General features: G+C 42.3%; 1 protein-coding gene across 1 annotated transcript in view; it reads right to left on the reverse strand.

The window, feature by feature from the left end:
- CORIN (corin, serine peptidase) overlaps positions 1 to 13060 on the reverse strand; it is a 130433-nt gene that overhangs the window by 43450 nt on the left and 73923 nt on the right. Inside the window, 5 exon segments of the mRNA XM_035112248.2 lie at positions 706 to 937; positions 5937 to 6044; positions 9866 to 9988; positions 10379 to 10489; positions 12665 to 12772. Coding sequence (XP_034968139.2) covers positions 706 to 937; positions 5937 to 6044; positions 9866 to 9988; positions 10379 to 10489; positions 12665 to 12772 — 682 coding nt within the window.

The following is a 13060-nucleotide window of genomic DNA, read 5'->3' on the forward strand; positions in this document are numbered from 1 at the left end:
TGTCATCATTCAAATTGTATCTTTGTGATGAAAGGTCAAAATCCCATCGCCTTCTACTACTGTTTCATTAAACAGAAATGGGTGAGGATTCTCAGTGTAGGAAACCTTAACACTGAGCTCAACCAGATGCTTAAAGTAACAGAATATGTTTAGAGGGGTGCCTGAAACAGAATCTATAGATATATGATAGATAAGCAGGAAGGAGAATTGCATGTCCATTTTAAAGAAAGACCGAGATAAAAGAAATCTGTAAAAAATGCCACAAGAAAAAGAACACCTAAAAGAGTAAAAGATAAGAATTGCCTTACTCAATCAAACTTCATTCCATCTAATCTAGCATCCTGTTTCTGACAGGGGCCAGCTATATATAACGCTATAGCTTCTTGAGCAGAGTGCAAATATAATAATAACGCTCCTTTGTTATGACTCCAGCATCTGGTGCTTCTAAACTATATACTGCTTCTAAACAAAGAAGTTCTATTTGGTTCTCATGACTAAAGGCCATTGAGAAGAGTTTTCTGTGAATCTGCTTAAAGACAAACAGCAAAACATCAGTGTTCACTAAACATAGGGTTATTATAACTAAACTAAATAAAACCAACGTAGCTTTAGTTTACACGATAAGAATATACAACACACTATAAGCAGAATTACAGTTGCACTGAAAGTTTTGTGGCCTGCTTTATGCTAGTTATCAAGTGTTACCTGCATGGTGGAATGCGCTGATTTGTTTGAAGATCACATTTTGGCACTAAGATTGTGCAGGCAAAAAACATAAGGTATTTGTAACAGTTAGTTTGAACTAAGGCTGGGAACAGAGAGGACTCCCAGCTGATGGAGGCTTCTTTCTGTGTCCGATGGCCCAAATAGTTGGGGTAATGAGTATAATTATAAGGCAGGTTCATGCAAAGTTCCAGTATAATTGGCTCGCACTGACCTGTTAAGGTTTAAAAAAAAGTTTTAAAATACAGGAAAAATATTGTGGCATTTTCAAGCAATTATTATTACACTGGATTATAATTTTACACAAGGAATTTCAATTTTATTGAAAATGTATTATTTTATAAAACTAAAACCATTTTGAAACATCAAAATGATACATATGTTTCTGTTATCAATTGCAGTCATATACAGAAGTCTATTTTGTTCTAATTCAGAGCTGATTATATTAAAGGATAAACATTTGGGGGGGGGGCTAAGTTACAGCTATGTAAAGAATGAAAATCCATCAGTTAAGACAAAGACAGGCACATCTGTTACTGTTCTATCTTTTCCATTTCTCTTGGAAGATTTAATTTATCCCCTTGCTTCTACCAATTTTCAAGTGTCTGGTAGTAAATGTTCTCTTTTCACAATGGGAATTGGTAATTCTGGGAATTGTATAATTCTGTTCCACAAAACATTTCACTTTCTTTCTTACCAACCTCAGATTCTTCCAGTTTTGTATTGCCTGACCAGACTTTTTTCATCAGTTTCCCTTTCAGTTAAGAATTCTTCTACGTGCCATAAGTAAGTGGATCTAACCGTCAAAATCAAGTTTGCAGACCTAGATTGTGCACACAGTACTGTGTATTCCAGCTCTGCCACACTCTCACCACTGATGTTTGAAGTAAAGTACACATTCCATTAGCCACAGAGTCCATAGGTATCCTGTAGCTTCCTGAGAAATACTTCTATTTGATGCAGCTTTCCTCAAACCAGCTTCCATTCAATTAGAAAATGGAAGGTGCAATTAAGCCGAGGTGTGTACATTTTAAGCAGCCATTGACGGCAACTTCAGTGAATTAGAGCTTAGCATGGTAAACAAATCAGGTTATGGGAAAATACATTCCTGCCCCTTCTCTGGTGTGAACAGCAACTTTCAATGACTTCAAACACAGTGCAGGGAAATGATCTCACTACATTTCAAGCCTCTAATGTGTACATAGATCTAGTTGTTGTTGTTGTTGTTTAGTCGTTTAGTCGTGTCCGACTCTTCGTGACCCCATGGACCATACCACGCCAGGCACTCCTGTCTTGCACTGCCTCCCGCAGTTTGGTCAAACTCATGTTCGTAGCTTCGAGAACACTGTCCAACCATCTCGTCCTCTGACGTCCCCTTCTCCTAGTGCCCTCAATCTTTCCCAACATCAGGGTCTTTTCCAAGGATTCTTCTCTTCTCATGAGGTGGCCAAAGTATTGGAGCCTCAGCTTCACGATCTGTCCTTCCAGGGAGCACTCAGGGCTGATTTCCTTAAGAATGGATAGGTTTGATCTTCTTGCAGTCCATGGGACTCTCAAGAGTCTCCTCCAGCACCATAATTCAAAAGCATCAATTCTTCGGCGATCAGCCTTCTTTATGGTCCAACTCTCACTTCCATACATCACTACTAGATCACTACATAGATCTAGTAGGGTTTATTTACTAGTTATTTGGCCTTTAATATTATATCTAGGCTGACATTACAAAGGAGTTAGACTCATATGTTCCAATCTCCATCTCTTTCCTCAATCACAGATCATGAAAAGAAAAGGCAACAATGGTACCAGGAAATTCATTTTCAACTTGACTGGAGGATCTTTCTTACTGCATCAAAACCAGCAAAATATAGACTCTCTCCATCTCACCAGGTAGTAACTGAATTCATCCTTTGTGTGGGTTCATTATTCAAATACAGTGGTGCCTCGCTAGACGAATTTAATTTGTTCTGACGGTCAATTCGCCCAACGAAAAATTCGTCTTGCGAGGCACCGTTTCCCATAGGAACGCGTTAAAAGTTAATTAATGTGTTCCTATGGGGTCCGGGGGACTGGCGGCAGTGGCGGCGCTTGCTCGCTTGGCTCCCTGGAAGGCAGGCAGACAGGCGGCAACAGCCCCACAGCTCTCCTTGCTGTTGGTGGCAGGGGGAGAGGAATGAACAAAGAGAAAGGGCTGCTTTCTCTTCCTACGTTCCTCTCCCCCCACCGCCGACAGCTCCCGGGATCTGTCCTTCCTGTCGGCGGCGGGGAGAGAGGAACGAAGGAAGAGAAAGCAGCCCTTTCTCTTCCTTCGATCCTCTCCCCCTACCACCGACAGGAAGGAGACATCCCGGGGTTCGGAGAAACGCTTGCGCAGCGCTTCTCCGAACCCCGGGACCTGTCCTTGCTGTCGGCGGTAGGGGGACAGGAACGAAGGAGGAGAAAGCAGCCATTTCTCCCCATTTGATCCTCTCCCCCCCACCGCTGACAGAAAGCACAGATCCCGGGGTTGCCGGATCTGTCAGGCGGGGGGAGGGACAAGCGGAGGACCGGTCCGATCCTCCGCTTCTCCCTTCCCCCGCCTGACAGAGCCAAATGCCGGATCTGTCAGGCGAGGGAAGGGACAAGCGGAGGACCGGTCCGATCCACCGCTTCTCCCTTCCCCCGCCTGCCAGAGCCAAATGCCGGATCTGTCAGGTGGGGGGAGGGACAAGCGGAGGACCAGTCCGATCCTCCGCTTCTCTCTCCCCCCGCCCGACAGAGCCGAAGTGCGACGGTGCGGCGGCGTTTCGCCGCCTCCTTCCCCAAGCCAAGGGGAAGGCAGGCGGCAAAAAGCCCTGGCAATTTTTCGCTGCACGCTGGACTTTGCAATCGGAGGTTTGTTTTTCTATGGCCACGCTTCGCAAGACGATGCGGCGGCCATAGAAAACCTTGTCGTCTTGCGAGGCAACCTCCGATTGCAAAATCCATTCGTCTAGCGAAAAGTTCGTCTTACAGGGCATTCGTTAAGCAAGGCACCACTTTAGGAGCATGGGAAATTGCCTACCAAGTCATCGTGTTCAGTATTGTCAATGTTATCTGGCATTGGCCTTCATGTGGAAGTTTTCCTCAGTCCTACCTGGGGATGGCAGTGGCTGAACGTAGGACCTTTTACAGGCAAAGTATGTGCTTTACACTGAGGTTGTGTATACATTACTGGCTTAAAACAAAGCAAGGTTTTTTTCTCATTTTGGATCAAAGCTGGTTCGGAGGGGAATGCATCAAAATGCAGTACAGTCATACCTCGACATCCGAATGCTTCGACTTCCGAAGGTTTCGACTTCCGAAGTTGACAACCCCAAAAGTCTTTTTGCCCCACGCGCCCGGCACGCGTCCTGCACCTGCACAGAACGATGCGCTCACTCGGCGCCTGCGCAGAAGTGCAAAATCGCTCTTCTTGCATTTGCCGACCGCGCGCTTCGACATCTGAAAACCTCGACTTATGAAGACGGCTGCAGAACCGAACGGATCGTCTTCGTAAGTCAAGGTACCACTGTATTTCATAAGACTTGATAAGATAGATACAGAATAATATGGAGTGTGGCTAATGACATGTTCAGACCGCTTCCCAAACCAGCAAAGTAAACAAGAGTGTGTTCCTAGCCAGAGCTACAAACCTTGCAACAACTCATTTCCATGAGGAGGTTCACCATAAAAAATGACTGAATAAAGGCACTATGCAGTACAAAAAAATATGCACATAAACCAGGTCTGTTATACATTCTCTTCATCTTATTGTTTGGACAACCATGCAGGTCATGAGCCAAATCTAGTTCGCTTGCTTCCTTGCTTGTTCTTTCATTTACAATATATTTTGAGAATTTGTAACAATGAAGGCATATAAAAGACAGAAAGCATGTGAAGAACAAGTAATGGTAAGTAAATCTGTAGCCATATGAAAGCTCATGACTAAACACCTTTGTTTTTTGTTTGATCTGATCAAAGCCATTTCAACAGAGACATGTCGTCTTGCGAGGCAACCTCCGATCGCAAAATCCATTCGTCTAGCGAAAAATTCGTCTTACAGGACATTCGTTAGCGAGGCACCACTGTAGGAGCATGGGAAATTGCCTATTAAGTCATCGTGTTCAGTATTGTCAATGTTATCTGGCATTGGCCTTCATGTGGAAGTTTTCCTCAGTCCTACCTGGGGATGGCAGTGGCTGAACGTAGGACCTTTTACAGGCAAAGTATGTGCTTTACACTGAGGCTGTGTATACATTACTGGCTTAAAACAAAGCAAGGTTTTTTCCTCATTTTGGATCAAAGCTGGTTCAGAGGGGAATGCATCAAACTGCAGTACAGTCATACCTTGACATCCGAATGCTTCGACTTCCGAAGGTTTCGACTTCCGAAGGTTTCGACTTCCGAAGTCAACAACCCCAGAAGTCTTTTTGCCCCGCGCGCCCGCCACGCGTTCTGCACCTGCGCAGAACGACACGCTCACTCAGCGCCTGTGCAGAAGTGCAAAATCGCGCTTCTTGCATGTGCCGACCACGCGCTTCAACATCCGAAAACCTTGACTTACAAAGACGGCCGCAGAACGTATCGTCTTCATAAGTCGAGGTACCACTGTATTTCATAAGACTTCATAAGATAGATACAGAATAATATGGAGTGTGGCTAATGACATGTTCACACCGCTTCCCAAACCAGCAGAGCAAACAAGAGTGTGTTCCTAGCCAGAGCTATAAACCTTGCAACAACTCATTTCCATGAGGAGGTTCACCATAAAAAATGACTGAATAAAGGCACTGTGCAGTACAAAAAAATATGCACATAAACCAGGTCTGTTATACATTCTCTTCATCTTATTGTTTGTACAACCATGTAGGTCATGAGCCAAATCTAGTTCGCTTGCTTGCATGCTTGTTCTTTCATTCACAATATATTTTGAGAATTTGTAACAATGAAGGCATATAAAAGACAGAAAGCATGTGAAGAACAAGTAATGGTAAGTAAATCTGTAGCCATATGAAAGCTCATGACTAAACACCTTTGTTTTTTGTTTGATCTGATCAAAGCCATTTCAACAGAGACATGTGATGATTAATCATCAGAAGTAACTAAAACAAGAAGTTCCTTTTCTTCTGAATACTGAAGTACACCATTATCTTTGCAAGGAAGATACTGGAATATGTACAAGATATAATTATTATATAAAGTAACACCCTACTCACTACAATTTGTTTGGCTATTATTCATGTTGCAGAGAGGAGAATGGGTACAGGAATCAGGACAGGAAGCAGAAGTACATTTCTGATCTCCCTCATGGCATGGCATCTGACCTAGAAGAACAAAATAAAATCTTACATTAATTGCCTGATTGGATAATGTTTTCATCAGTGCAGGTCAGTGCTTAATGCCTGTTCCCAACATTCCATCTCACTGATACACTCTATCTAGTGATAGACAATTTTAAAAAAGGATTTGGGTTCAGGAAGAATATATTGGTTGATTAGGTACACCTGAGCCACCTGACTTCCAGGTTGTGATTGCTTCTGACTAAAAAACACAAATAGGGGCAAAAGACCACACACTTAATAGACTGCCCAATAACTTGGCAGGGCATACTTCGACAGTACATGAGAGTGCTGTGATAGGAGACAGAATGGTGGCAAGCAACCTCAGTTATTCTGTAAAAACCTCATCAATCCAACACATCATCAGAACTGTAACTAATCATCATAACTGATTGTCAACATGTATTCTATCCTATTGAAGGAAAAAATTATCATTGCAGCATTCTTACCTTGCATATTAACTCAAGTTCACATATCATTAGAGCAGGTATTTGGCCAATGTATTAACTTTTTAAAAAATCTGCTTATGCCAGTCTACTTTAACTGCAATACCCCACACCTCAGGTTTTACCTATGTGCTTGCAAGTTCGAATTCTACACCCACCCACACCAAAGGGGAGCAACTGTATCACTGACAGCTAGTATGGTGTAATGAATATAGGGCTATTGCCAGGCTTTGCTGGCCTCTCAGCATAGTATCTATGTTGCCTGCACTGATGGACCATACTGGTGACAGCATTGCTATCCAGCAGCTATCATCTGAGTCTGTTCTTCCCCAATGGCTGATGGCACACTTCCTATCGGACCGAAACAGCTATTTGGCTCTGACCAGCTACCATCTTTTATTCCCATAATGCAATGTCATGGAGTGTACCGGGGCATCTGACTCTTCTAGAGGAATTGGACTGTTTCTTCCCCTTCCTTCTGTGGAGAATAATGGTGATGGTCTCCCCAATATGAATTGGAGTAGTAGCAAGAGTGATGGCAACCCCTGGACTTGCTATGTCCCCAATGCTGGGGGGCGGGGGTAGAAAGCTCTGCAGCAGCTCCTGTATTTGTGCCTATCCATAGGGCAAACCTGCTTCAACCCCTATGAGGAAACCTGACCTTAAGAGATTATTTTCTGCCCAGGGAGAAATGAGACATGCCTGAACTTTAATACACCTAATCAAACCCAGGTAGATAATTTCACCCTACATCACCAGAGACACCCCTGGAAAGGTGCACATAAATGGACTGTGGGCTCTCCTTCTCTGTCCCAAAGGACAGTACTAGCTGCATCCTCTGATGGAGAATTACAGGTCTGTGTTGGTTGGATGGCCATATTCTCAGTGGCACAGCTTGTTCCTGGCCCTGAGGGAAGGCTGAAAAGAGTGGATGAGGCTGGCATATCTGCAGGGTGGTGCCTCTGTAGCCCAGGATGTGTAATGAATTTCCAGATAAAGGTAAAGGTACCCCTGACAGTTGAGTCCAGCCGCGGACGACTCTGGGGTTGCGCAGCTCATCTCGCTCTATAGGCCGAGGGAGCCGCCATTTGTCCGCAGACAGCTTCCGGGTCATGTGGCCAGCATGACTAAGCCGCTTCTGGTGAACCAGAGTACATGGAAATGCCATTTACCTTCCCGCTGGAGCGGTACCTATTTACAGTATCTACTTGCACTTTGACGTGCTTTCGAACTGCTAGGTGGGCAGGAGCTGGGACTGAACAACGGGAGCTCACCCCGTCGCGGGGATTTGAACCACTGATCTTCCAATCAGCAAGCCCTAGGCTCAGTGGTTTAGACCACAGCGCCACCTGCGTCCCTACTGCCAGATAAGCACTGGCTAATCTGTGCAGGCTTTTCAAAGGCAGGTTTGGAGATATATTGCTTTAATTCACATCTATTCTAAAATTACATTTGCAAGGCTTTCATTAGATACCATGAGACTGTGAAATGGAACTCATTTTGAAAAACCTTAATTCCTCACTCTCACCCTGCTTCCCTATGGGAGCTCCTCTCTCGGTTCATTATGAAGCTAGAATCTGCATGAAACAGCACACAGATTTTTCCTAATCATAGCACAGCCTAAACAGAATTCCTATAAACACCATGTCTTTGGACAACTTCATTGACGTAGCCATGGGGACCCTGTATTGAATTTCTATTTCCACAGAATGAATGACGGCAGTTATTTCAGCCTATCCCTTAATTGCATTTCCTTAAGGACCCTATGGAAAGGAGACTGCTTTACTCATTCAACCATGTAGTGAGCTAATTTCATTTGCAAATTACACAGATGAAATACTAGAATAATAAAAGGACTCACTTCCAGTTCTGCTTATACATTCACATGTACACTGTCCCACCACCACGCCAATTTCAAACCAAACCAATGCATTTATTTATCAAGAGGATTTTTTGATTTAGATTTTAGTCCTCACTGCCTCTTGTTTATTCATTTAGAGTGGATTCATTATTGTATTAAAAACAGGCTCTCACTTGAAGGGCCTGAAGTGCAATACATATAAAGCCATACTTAACACATACATGTTCATCATTTGACTGCAGTATCAAGTGGTGACCTACATCCGTTACTGGTAATAAAGTCCTAAATAAGCAGTACATGATTGCCTGTCCTGGGTTTGTTCATATTTAAAAACAGCCACCACATGGTGGCAGCAATCTGAATTGGGACCATGACACATGGTGGGAGGGGGGCTGACATTTCTTCTCAAGCCATTTCCTTGCAAAAACTGCCCTCAAACTGCAATTTCCCCCTGCAATTTGCCATTCTAGCATATGAAACCTTTGAGGCAAATAGCTGCTTCAGGAAGGATTTTCTGTTAGAAAACAGTGCATTGGGAAGGTCTACTGCCTCCCTCTTTGTGTCTTCCATCGATTTGGTCCAGACTTGGTCACTGAGCTGGAGGTGAAGGGGAAGCTAGTTCCCCAGGAAAGGTTGCTTTCCAACTCCGGAGTGTTAAGGTAGCAGTCATATATGAGGGAAATCCAGAAATGCAGAGCCGTAAAGAAAAGCTGAGGTCACACAGTGGCACAGTCCCAAAGTGGGCATGGTCTAAGAGCAGGATCATGAGGCAACACAATTAGAATGGTGCTTTCCTGAGGGTCCTCAAGGAGTTTCTGGAAAACAGACCCCCAGTGTAATTCTCTCTCGTCTTACAACTAAGTCATCCCCACCAACTCATTTACCTCACTTAATCTTCTCCTCTGATTGTTCATATACACATGCAGAATTGCAGCACAAAATTGCCTCTCTTACTTAGCTTTTCCATGAGCAGTGAAGCTCATTTTATATATCAGGGTCTGTGTTTCCTTCCACCTTCAAAGGCAGCATGACAGAATACTCTTTCTTTTTAAAAAATAAATAAATAAATTGCTTGGAGTGTGGGTGGGTGGGTGTGGTTAGAGAGAGGAACACATACAAGAAAAAAAAGGAACCAATCAAAATACAACAGAAGTGAAACAAATTGCAGCAGAGGGTCCCTGGTGTGGAGACACTGTGAGACTACAATCCCCTAGGAAGGTCTTTGCCATAAGCCCCATTTAAACATGTGGGAGCTCTGCAATGGGACCTGCAGAGGATAATCTCTCAGAGGATAGTGCCTTATAACATAAAAAGGCAGAAGTCAAGAAGATGAACAGTACAGAGGACACTTTCTAATAAAATTATGGTATTTGGGGGATGGACAGTCTGAATTATCATCCTTAAAAAAAGTGCTCTCCCATAAAACATGAAGATATCACAATTTATTCCCCACATTTGGTCTTCCCAATAAGGTAGGTAGCAAGTCACATGCGGCATACCCTTATTTTCAGCACAATTCTCTTCATCACTTCCATCCTTACAGTCTTTGTCTCCATCACACTGGAAGGTACTGGGAACGCATTGCCCATTTCTACATTCTGACAGTCCTTGACTATGGCATGCTGGGGGGAAACAATAAATTATTTTGATAGTTTTTAGAGGTTTCCCATTTTCTATAAACTAAAAATGTGTGCTAAATCACAATTTATTATTATTTATTATTATATTTGAATGCATGTATCATAAAAGCAGTATGATTACAAATATGATCCTACAAATTTTATATCAGTTGGTTGGTTAAAATAACAAACATGAGGAAAATAGTACACTTAATACACATAGTTCTAACACAGTAATAAACACAATATTTATTAGCTTCTAAATTCCAATTAAGTTTCACATGGAAATCTAGCAGGAATCAACAAGCATGACCAGTCCTTTTTTTTTTTGTAATACTGTTCTTTACTGTAAAAGTATTGATGTCAAGAGGCTTACAAAATCAGATAACTTACAACAGTTGACTTCATCTGATTTATCTGTGCAGTCATGGTCACCATCACACACCCAGTCCATTGTTATGCATCTCCCATCTCCACATCGGTGCTGAGTTACTGGATCACAGTCTTTATTAGAACATTGACAAAAAAAGAGCAGCAGGGAGAATGAATGAAATAACTCCTTGCATTCAATACACATTCAATATTTAGTATACAGCTTGGGGGGGGGGCAAACTACTGACACATGTGAAAATAGGGATGGGGAGTTGTCGGTGACACCAACAAGATGAGGGAAGTTATGCCTGCCAAATTGTTCAGTATCTTGCAGTTATTAAGGTCAGGCACTAGGAAAGAACCCTGACCAGAATTCAAACAGCCATTACAGGTGTGCATGACAGGATTTCTTGTGTTATACTTTCGACACCAGATCCCAAGGAGTATTTTAAAATGTGTTTCTCCAAAACTAAAGCAGCCTGCTTTTGAGGCCATAGGGTGCTTCAAAACCAATGTTCTGAATTCAATTTAATTTTAAAAGAAGGCCACTATGCAGCCCGGAGGGCCTGCCATTCAAAGGCCAAAGTACATGTTCCTCAGCAGGCAACTAGGAATATATCCACACTTCCTCAGGTCCCACTGCTTTCTCCCACCCCCATCGCCCAGGGAAAACTGCTATTTTGCACTCAATCAGAGCAAACAGCAATTTGGGTTTTCTCCAGATTGACGTTTGCTCTGATTTAGCAATAAAGGCATGGGACAAGTGGGAGTGTGGATGAGCCCTCTGTCTCCTGTCCTGACATCTTTTTATTTGAGTTAAAGGAATCCACAGCTCCAGTCCAACAAACCCAACAAAACTGCTGCCCATTACGGAGAAGAAAAAGGAAGTTCTCATATCGTTCTTTAGGTTTTCCTCCCCTCTGAACCTAATAGCAGCCCTAAGGGAAATTAAATCCGGAAATGTTACGAAGGGAAAATGATTTCCATTCCATGCCACTATTCTGACTAAAAGAGATGTCAGAAATTCTGTCACAGATCTCCTGTGCCATGTGTAACTTAGCCTTGAGAAACAGAAACAGACACAGTTCCTGGAATTCTGGCTCCTTCTTTCACAAGAAGTTCTGCAAATGAACATGAAACAAAACAAAACAAAACAAAAAAAGTTGTTTCCAAATGTTTTGTTCCCAGAGAAAGACTGGAATCAATCCCTTTGACCCTGACAGGGACTCCATGCATGTAAAAGCTACATGATAGCTCTTATCATGAATTTCATTATAGCCTTCTCAGTCGTTGCATCTTCCTGCCAAGAATAGTTGTCTCTGCTGAACTTCTGACTTTCTCACAGTTGTTTACAATAAGTGTAAAGTTTCTGTCAGAATTTTAAAAAGGCAGTCCTAACACTAACCTTTTCATTAATCACTAGGCTGCAGGTTAAAGATGACAGAATAACACCAACAGTGCAGTTACTATCTGTGTACTGTTTCTGACAACATGTCTGAGAAAAATATGACATTTGTGAAATAGGAGATGCAAACAAAAACTCACACATTTATAGTGGGGTTAATAACAGATAAACCACTTCATAAAATTAAATCAAAGAGGTTTAAATAGGAAAAGGTAATATCAGAAAATCCAGGATATTTAGAAAGGTTTGCTGGAATCAGTTGAAATCTGTGAAAATCTATAAAGACCTTAGACGCAGGGGTCAGCAAACTTTTTCAGCAGGGGGCCGGTCCACTGTCCCTCAGACCTTGTGGGGGGCCGGACTATATTTTGAAAAAAATATATGAACGAATTCCTATGCCCCACAAATAACCCAGAGATGCATTTTAAATATAAGGACACATTCTACTCATGTAAAAACACCAGGCAGGCCCCACAAATAACCGAGAGATGCATTTTAAATAAAAGGACACATTCCTTTTATTTTAAATGTACCACATCAGAATGTAAGTATAACCCGTGTTATGTAAGTGGGTTAAGTGGAAAGGTGAAGTGAAAGGTTTCTCAGCAATTCTTTAACATCATATGTGTGGAGTTTCATTTGAAAGGCTTCTATAAGTAATAAATAGAGGGCAAAGCAATGAAACTTTTTAACATTTCTGAAACAATAATTTCACCTTAGACCACATCACAGGAAAATGCAAAATGGCCTCCAACAATGCAAGAGACAAACTATAACTTTTTGAATGCAACAGGCTTAAGTGTGCTTAACTGTGTGCTAGATTTTTGCCTCCATTTGCTCCAGAGTTGTCTCTGTCCACCAACTGTAATTTTGTAATGAACCCAGCTATATTTCTTATTTACCACAATTCTGTTCATCACTTAGATCTCCACAGTCGTCATACCCATCACAAACAAAGCTGTAATTGAGGCACTTTCCCATCTTGCAGCGGAAAACTCCTTCGCTACAGTCTGAAAAACAAACATATTTTTAAACTTTATTTTGCTTTAGATATACAACAATACCATATCCCATAAATTATTTTGAGACAGGTTTCAGTGCATCCATATTCCAAGTTAATCTCCCATGCCACCTTTTAATATTCTGTGCTTTCAGAAGCTGCATAACAGGCAGAAGTCAAGAAGTGAAGCAATTTCTAGCACAGAATTGCAGCCACAGGAAACATTACCTGTTGATTTCTCAATATTATGCAGAGCCTCTGTTCATATAGAATATAACCACCTTAATCCAATACCCTT

Source organism: Zootoca vivipara, chromosome 9 (genome assembly GCF_963506605.1).
Source record: "Zootoca vivipara chromosome 9, rZooViv1.1, whole genome shotgun sequence".
Taxonomy (NCBI): domain Eukaryota; kingdom Metazoa; phylum Chordata; class Lepidosauria; order Squamata; family Lacertidae; genus Zootoca; species Zootoca vivipara.